The sequence below is a fragment of the Bactrocera dorsalis genome, chromosome 4 (assembly GCF_023373825.1).
Source record: "Bactrocera dorsalis isolate Fly_Bdor chromosome 4, ASM2337382v1, whole genome shotgun sequence".
In the NCBI taxonomy this organism is placed as follows: domain Eukaryota; kingdom Metazoa; phylum Arthropoda; class Insecta; order Diptera; family Tephritidae; genus Bactrocera; species Bactrocera dorsalis.
The window spans coordinates 5,694,807-5,703,855 of NC_064306.1; the positions used below are offsets into that span (position 1 = coordinate 5,694,807).

Here is a 9,049-nt window from a genome sequence, read left to right on the forward strand (position 1 = left end):
TAAGCTCAATGCATACTAATATTTTAATCTATCTTTTTAAAGTAAAATAATAAATAAATTATTGCAGTTATCACAATAGTTATACAAATTTAGGTTTATTTAAAAATATATTAATCAAAACAATAAAGTTAAAGGCAGAACGCGTTAAATTAAATAAATAAATATTTAGCAACAGTTAATAGTATAGACAATAAAATGGCAACACCACATGTGGAACGCATTCGTGCGCTAATCAGTCGAACGCAAACAGTCGGAAGCGACGGTAGTAATTTAGCAGCTGTGTTTTCAAAGTGCTGTTTAGGTGTGCAGTATTTTTTGAAATTTTCTAGATAGCTGGTTATAAATAACTTAATTTATTTGGGTACAAGCGAAAAATGTATAATATTTTATTGCAACGTTAATACGTACACTGCTTACCAGAAATATACTACGCTCTTACGTGTAAATTGAAGATTGAGCTGCGCGAAAAATCGATGCTGCTGTAGCGTATGTTTGTGTGTGTGTGTTAAAAAAGCGCTAGAAAGTGCAATGAAAACAAGCCGGCTTTCAAAAAATACCAACTAAATAAACACAAAACAATTGTCACAGTGGAAAAGTGTATGTCAATTTTCTAACTATTTGTTACTTAAATATGTGTGTACTTACATACATTTGCATACATTTTTATATACATAAATGTGTACAATTGAAAAATGCCACAGTGAATAGTTTACCTAATTTATTTTTGTTGTGTTTTCAACCATCACATGTATAAATATGTCTGTGTTTGTGCTGCGATGTGCGATTCTGCACCCTCCCATTTGGCGGTATTTATTGTTTTGCTACAATTTTCCGCTTTTAGCTTTGCCCCCTTTACGTTGCAACCGCCATATATGTATTTATATATATGTATATACTTAATGTGCATCCCTTCTAACGCTGCCATCGGTCCCTTGCCGGTCGTTTCCTTTTTGGTTGCGCTCCTCCATTGTCGATAATTGCTTTATGCTGGTGTGAGTTTGTTTTCTTTTTTAATGCAACAGCATTTCGATATTGCATACATATGCACATATGTTGTGTATTTCTTAAAATTGTCTACATAATTTTATCGCTTTGCTTTGAAGCTTCCATAATATTGTTTATTAACGCTCTCCACCACAATTGAATAATAATTTTCGTTCTAGAAAGGCAGTTATAGTAATTTAGGTGGCACTTTCGGTTATGTATGTGTTAATAAATGACAGTCTTGTGCTAAGCTTGTCAATATAAAAACAAATTAATTACGTTATATACACGAGGGTGTGGACAAAATAAAAGAAAATATGTATGTATATCGATAGCATTTTTGTGAAAATCACGTACCAAAAACAATTAAAATGGTGAAATTATAAAAATTCGATCTAGCTTGCATCATTTCCGTTACATATACTGTAGTTTGTACGTAAGCACATACATACATATGTATACATTGTGTTAGGTTTACTAGTTATGCTTTGTTGAAGTTATATTCTTTTATTGGAAGATACTGCAATATTCAGGAAGCTTTAAGCGCCGACTGAGATCCACCTACGAGCAATAGATTTTGGCTCCTCTTCCATTAGCCATTTGAGTCTATAACTATATAAACCTAAATACATTATAACCAAAAGCTTGGGCACTCAAGCAGACATTTCAAAACGTCTAAAAGCGTCCGAATATACTTAAAGTCAAGGAAAATGGGTGCCATATGAGTTGAAGCCAAGAGATGGTGATTTTGTTGAGGTGAAAAATATCAGTTTTTTTTTACCAAATTCACTGAATTGCTGGATTAGTCTTAATTATTCACTACTCGGAAGCATAGTGGGCCTAATGAGGGTGGTGGTGTGGTGCTCCTGCAGCTACATTTTCAATCAACCAACAACTGCTGACTTCATTGCTTCCCTTGCTATTTTAATAACCATCCCATTGCCTGCCTCTACGCGATTAGATCATATTATATATGGGCCACCTATTTTTGACATTGTGAGCGCCAAAGACATATATTTCATTGCAAATTAGCTGGGTAAAGTAATAACCCTACAACTACATAATTAATTCCAAGCAGTCATTACTGACAATACATGGGATAGCATTCACACCTACTTTTTCCTCTATGAAAAGCCTCAAGCGTATTTTATAGCAGCAAATTCTCTTATAATTGATTTTAATATTTTTCAGTAATTTTTTTTTGTGGACTATACATATGTACATATCTATATACTCAACTGCATATGCAACAACAATACAAATATGAGAGAGTTGCATAAAAATCGATAAAATGTGTGAAGAGCAGTAAAGTGTTTCCAAAAGAGTATGAGTAACGGGCAGTGTAAACGCAACTGCATGACCTACGGTGCATAGTAAAATTGAGAGCAGACAAAAAACCACAATTCTTATAAGAAAAGTGCAATAAAAAAGCCAAAAAAGTGCAACAATGTTTAAATAATAATCAAATGAAGCTCGCAATAACCACAACGAACTGAGTTAAAGCACAAATCGACATTACAAATTTTTTCACTTGGTCCTCAAACGTACTTATGCCTGTGTTTATTTACAACTGTTATGCACAATTTACTTAAAAGACAACGAAATTGCATTGTCAAAGCGTAAAATATAAAAATAGTGAAAAATAAACAAGAAAATAATTTTAGTTAAATTGAAACATAACGCATTAAGTGAAAGCACAAGTTGAAAAACAACAAACAAACAAATATAGTGTGTAGCGCACAAACCTGCATTAAAAAATTATTTGCTTCACAAAGTGCAAAATATCTGCAACTCACTTCAAAACAAATGAATTTTACACAACGTTGAACGTTTAAGTGCACAAATAAATAAAATAAATAATAAAAATAACACACAACGTAACTGTCGCAGTCTATAACAGGCCATCATCTACGTAAACAAGCTGCTACGTCTTAACCCGTAAAACGTTATACACAGATTCGCATTTTTGCCATGACCTCTTACGTGGAGTTGTTTGTTTTGTTCCTGCTCTTGATGCTGCCCTTTCCGTTCTTCTACGAAAACAGCCATATGTTTCGTTACTATCTGAAATTTTTCATCTACTACGGCATTGTGTCATTCAATTCGCTGATCCTTATACCGGCATTCCTGTTACGACCGTTCGATGTGCGAAATTTGCTGTAAGTATAAACAACAATAACATTGTTTTTGATTTGCAAGCCAAAACAACAACTTTTTATTTGCAGCAAGTGCAGTTAGGGATTTGAGTTTGTTTTGAATTTATTTTCAATTTTGTTTTTCAATTTTTTTTTTTATTATTATTATTTTTTTTTATTATTATATTTTTTTTTAATTTACATTAATTTTTTTTAATTATTTTGACACATAACATAAAAAAAGGAACAACAAGTTTGATTTTGTTTTTAATTTTTTTTTAATTTTTATAATTTTTTTTTTGTTTTTTTTTTAATATTTATTTCTTTTTTTTTTGATATTTTTTAATATTCATTTATTTATTTTTTAATTTCTTTATGCCGTTTATACTTTTGTAGTTGTTTCTTCTTTTTGGTTTCAATATTCTATTATGTTTTTTTTTTTTAATAATTTTTATACTGTTTTTTTTTTTTTAATAATTTTTTTTTATTTCGTCGATCTATTTTTTTTTCATTTTTCTTTTCATTTTTTTATTTCTTAATTGCTTATTTTTGTTTCGTGTTTTCTTCGGTTTTTAGCGTGTGTGTGTTTAATTTTTTTTATTTACAAATTTTTTATTTAAAAAAATCTAACAATTTTTTTTTTTTTATTTAAAAATCTAAAAATTTTTTTTTCTTCTTTTCTTTATTTTTTAGCGTGTATGTGCCTAATTTTTTTATTTTAAAATTTTTTTATTAAAAAAATGTTGATTTTTTTTCTTTAATCTAAAAATATTTTATTTTTAATTTATTTTTGTTTCTTCTTTTCTTTATTTTTTACCGTGTATGTGCCTAATTTTTTTATTTTAAAATTTTCTATTAAAAAAATGTTGATTTTTTTTCTTTAATCTAAAATTTTTTTATATTTTATTTTTAATTTATTTTTCTTTCTTCTTTTCTTTATTTTTTAGCGTGTATGTGTTTGATTTTTTAATCTTAAATTTTTTTTATATACATTTTGTATATAAATTTTAATTTTTAAAAATTATTTAAAATTAAATTTTTTTTTTTCGAATTGTATTTTTTCTGTTTCTTTATCACTGTATTTTTTAATATATATTTTTTTCTTTTTTCTATGTTTTGATAATTTTCGCAGTTTTTGTTTTATATTTTTGATTTTTTTTTTTGTTTTTTTTTTTTCATTTGTCGTTTAACACTATAGTAATAAAAGTGAATCGATAATTATAATGAAACGGTTGACTGACATTTGGTGGGTGTTGTGACACGTTTGACCGTTACGGTATGAAATTCTATACAGTAAGGAATTTGATAAAGCGCCAACAACGTTAAATATGTAGAAATCTGTATACTCAAAAATGATATTAATATATTATATTTTTACATTTTTAATGTGAAAAAAGGTGGCGAAAAAATTATTGTTCTGGAATAGTCCGAGGCTCTTGTTTCCTTTTCATTTGAGGAGTTTTTTACGTGACGGGTCCCAAACACAACGCACAAGCCAAGGGAGGCATGGTTCGCCTTCTCACTTTGGCTCGCCTTCTAACGGATGTTCTTTGACTACCCAGTGACTACTTGGTCTAAGACCGGAAGTCGTGAACTGCTTGAGCCTTATGTAAAGGAATCGTTTCTGGCCACTCCCAAGTGAACAGCGCTCAGAGAACTTTCCTCACTTGCGTGATCTTCTACACATGACTCCATCTTCCACACATGATTCCATGCCCCGCTCTTGTTAACCCAGCTATAACCGCATAAGCGACGTCTACGCCATTAAAGAAGAAGAAGAGCTCTGTAATAGTAGTCCTTATTGCTCAAGGCATTATATGCCATGCTTATGACCAAAACTCAATGTCACAGCCATTATATTGTTAACGAACGTCTGGTTCAACCCGTCAGCTGTTGTTATACGCGTGGGTGCTTAATTTTTGTTGTGTTTTGTTGCATTTGTTATTATTGGCTGTAATTCAACCGCCAAGGTTACACTTGAGCGCTTAAGCATTTATTTTTTACTTACTTAGCCATTGCTAATCACACGCTGCTGAAAACTTATCGATTTACTTGTACTAAACTCATACTTGGCTACATACATATCTACATGCTTCATTATTTATTGAAATTCTTATAAAAATCGTAGCTAATGTTCGTCAATGATAAGATTTATTATTTATTAGGCTGTGTAAATTCTTTCTAGGGTAGTAACATTTTTATATAGTATGTGTTTGATAAAGTTCTAATCTAAAATGCTTCGTATACAGCGCTTCAGGCACAGTACGCGCTGGTGCTAGTTTTGTATATAAAAAATCTCTTGAGCTCACGCAAAATATAAGTAATGTATTTACTTTCATGAGCGAATTTTAGTTTTCAGTTTTTTAAGTTGAAAAAATTGGTAAAGGCGCCCCCGAGCAGTGCTTAAAACCACTTTTTTGAAAAAAAAAAAAATGACAAACGTCAGATTTCAGGCTTACATATAACAGAATACGACAGCCTTTTTCTTTGCACTTCATTATTATTTTTTAAATCTAAATATATGTATATCTATTGCTTTCTGGGTTTCTCAGCTCAACCTTGTTCCGTTCGGGAAAAGTCTAATTTATTTATTTTTTGTCAGCTCACTTCCATTTAGTCGCACAAATATCAATTTTAGTTATCACAATGTCAATAAATTAATTTGAGTGCTGGGAAATGGTGTGTGTAAATTTTATGTTTGTTTATTTTGTTTATGTTTGTCCGTAAATATTTTCGTATAATCTTATTTGATTTGTGAAAATAACGAAACGAATTTAAAAAAATAAGTGTTTGGTGCTAGCGCACTTGAATTCATTGCTTAAATCAAATTAAAATCTTCTATTAATATTTATTTTTAATACTTATATTAAATAAATCATTCAAATTTTAAATTCAATTGCTTTGAGACAAATTAAAATCTTATCGCACGTCAAATGTGTACAAATTTCATTTACAAGTGGAGGCCAACCGTAAATCACGAATGCGTTAGTGCATACCCGGTAGTAAAAAGTTATCGATAGCTAATAAATCAATAACTTTTAAAATAGATAGCAAAATTATGAAATTAATATTTCAAATACGCGACTTAAAAATATGATAGAAAATATCAAATCAAATTAAAAATTATAGAAAATGCTGGAAATTCTGCACTGAAAAAAATTAATCATCTTTTAATTAATCTTTAATACGTATAGTGAAGAAAAAAGTAAATAAAATCTCTATTCTATCAATAAAATAGCAGTTGCTAAGTTTAATTTCCTACAGTGCCTCTGTGCCTCTACAAACTTATACAAATATATTTGTAGCTATGCTACATTGCTTACTAAACATTAATTAACGCTAATTGAACTGAAAGTTGTTCACTATTGACATCAAAAAAGCAATTAAATTGGCAAGATTGAACTGTATATGAATATGTACATACGTATAGGCGTTACACATAACAACAATATTTATAAAGTCAAAATTTGTCGTAAATTCAAAAAATTATTTTTACTAAATTAGATTGAATATTAACCAAAAAATGTTTAGTATCAAATACACTTTCTTCGCGATTCCCTCTATGAGGCCGCTTAATAATATTCAAATATTTGAAATAAACTTTGCTTATGTTAGGTTAGGAGACGGTTTTGTTAGGTTAAGTATGTTTAATGAATGCCTTTTTTAAAGACTAAGCTTATGAGAGGCAACTATCGGCTTTTTTTAACAGCTTTTGGCTCTTGGCTGATAGATCCCAACAAAATTGCTGGCTATAAATTATATTTTAAACATTTTCTTTTGAAAATTTGAAAATATTTATTAATTATATGCTCTCTCTTCCTCTCTACAGTTGGGCGAGTACATTTTGTCATCGCGTCTCGACTTTAATCGGCCTACGCTGGGAGCTACGCGGTCGTGAACATCTCGAAAAGGATCAGGCATGCATAATTGTGGCGAATCATCAGAGCTCATTGGATGTGCTTGGTAAATAGCTTGAATAGAATTTCTTAATTATTGCCAGCTAATTTTGTATTGCTTTCTCAAGGCATGTTCGCAATCTGGCACGTAATGAACAAGTGCACGGTGGTGGCGAAACGTGAGCTCTTCTATGCCTGGCCCTTCGGCTTAGCCGCCTGGCTGGCCGGCCTCACGTTCATTGATCGCGTGCGTGGCGAGAAGGCGCGCAATACACTGAACGCTGTCAATAGCCGCGTCAAGTTGGATAATATCAAATTGTGGGTATTTCCCGAGGGTACACGTCGCAACACCGGCGAACTACATCCCTTCAAAAAAGGCGCTTTTCACATGGCCATCGACGAACAAATACCCATACTGCCGGTAGTCTTTAGCTCGTATTGCAGTTTTCTGAATGACAAGATGAAAATCTTGAATGCGGGCAACATAATCATCACCGCTTTGCCGCCAATTAGCACAGCAAATCTGACCAAAGACGATCTACCCGAACTGATGGAGCGCGTACACCGACAAATGGCGCTGACACTGAAGCAAACATCGGCCGAAGTGCTGTCGCGTTACAAAACAGTCAAAACGCCGCCAATAACAGTGGCGTCCAACAGCGGCGGCAGCAATAACCTAAGCGCCAACAGTGGCACAAGCTTGCGTACTGCGTCTGAGTGCGCGACACTAAAGCGCACAGCAACGCAAGCAGCGCCCGCCGCGGCGTCAGCAACTGTAGCGGCTGCTACGCGGCAGGAACATGCGACTCGCGGCTCAGCGCTGGCAAGCGCGGAGTGCAAACGTAGCATTAAGCTTGCTGCGCCTGCGCTGAACACCGCGAGCACATAGGGCGGCGCGTGGTAATGAGCCAACGCATAAGAAGATAATTTTGCAGACTTTTTAACTGTGACACGAATCAAGTTACATAGCTTTCCAATAACTTTATGTATTATGTAAAAAATAATTAAGCTTAAGGCGATACTATATCACATTTTCATACATATTTTACTAGCTGAAGACATAATATTCTATATACACACATACATGCGTACAATATAATATCAATTTATGGTATATTTCTCTTTAAATTGCCATTTGCAATTTCACCGTCAGTTGAAAATAGTTAACGGAAACCAAAAATGTAACGGTTGCGCGCAGCAATTTTATTGCAATGGATATTTTTCATAGTTTTAAACATATACATACATACAAGAATTGGTAAATTTAAGCAAATGAAATTTTTACGCACACAACTGTACATGTGTATGGCATGGTTGACAAGTGAAAAGTATTTAATTTTTTTGATTAAATATTTCATTTCATATACATTCGTATTACATTTTATACATACATATATGCTTACAAACACACAAATAAGTATGGCACGTTTGGCTCTATGTAAGTAAATTAAAGAATTACACAATTTTTATATTTATTTTCATTATAGAAATAGCTGTATGTACATATGTGTATATATTTAACAGTTATATTTGTATGCGCAACGAATTTAATTGTATTTCAGAAAACGGCATTGGTTCCTCTTATTCGTGCTTAAAATAAATTATAAAAAAAAAATATTTTTTTTTTATTATTTTTTTTTTTAATTAGAAAAAATAATTTATATTTCAAGTTTATTTTATTTAAACATTACATATGTACGTACATATGAAATGTTTAAGCTGTATGTATGTATTTTGCAGCTTAAAATAAACATAGAAAAATTTAATTAAGAAAATTTTTCTTACCACATTGTCGGCTTAAAATAAAGTAAACACATATTTTTTATTTCCTTGTATTTAATAAAAAAAATGTTAAAATTCTTATTTTGTAATCACATTTTCTGCTTAAAATAATAAAAAAAATTTATTTCTTTGTATTTAATAATTAAATTTTTTTTAATTCTTTTTAGTTTATTACTCCCATTTTCTGCTTAGCTAAACTTTTTTTTATGCTGTTTAATTTTTTAATCACATTTTCTGCTTAAAATAAGAAAA

At 31.2% G+C, this 9,049-nt stretch overlaps 1 protein-coding gene across 3 annotated transcripts; it reads left to right on the forward strand.

Moving 5' to 3' along the window:
• The first annotated feature begins 224 nt into the window (after window positions 1–224).
• Window positions 225–8,726, forward strand: LOC105232103 (1-acyl-sn-glycerol-3-phosphate acyltransferase alpha). 3 transcript variants are annotated; one of them, XM_029552785.2, is made up of 4 exons: window positions 225–597; window positions 2,176–3,143; window positions 6,949–7,082; window positions 7,144–8,726. In XM_029552785.2, exons 2-4 carry the CDS (start codon window positions 2,956–2,958, stop codon window positions 7,902–7,904), a joined length of 1,083 nt encoding a protein of 360 aa, XP_029408645.2. In that variant the 5' UTR covers window positions 225–597; window positions 2,176–2,955; the 3' UTR covers window positions 7,905–8,726. The 3 variants fall into 3 exon arrangements, with proteins under 3 accessions (XP_029408645.2, XP_049312260.1, XP_049312261.1); XM_049456303.1 differs by having other exon boundaries at window positions 235–361; XM_049456304.1 differs by having other exon boundaries at window positions 266–301.
• Window positions 8,727–9,049: the final 323 nt, after the last annotated feature.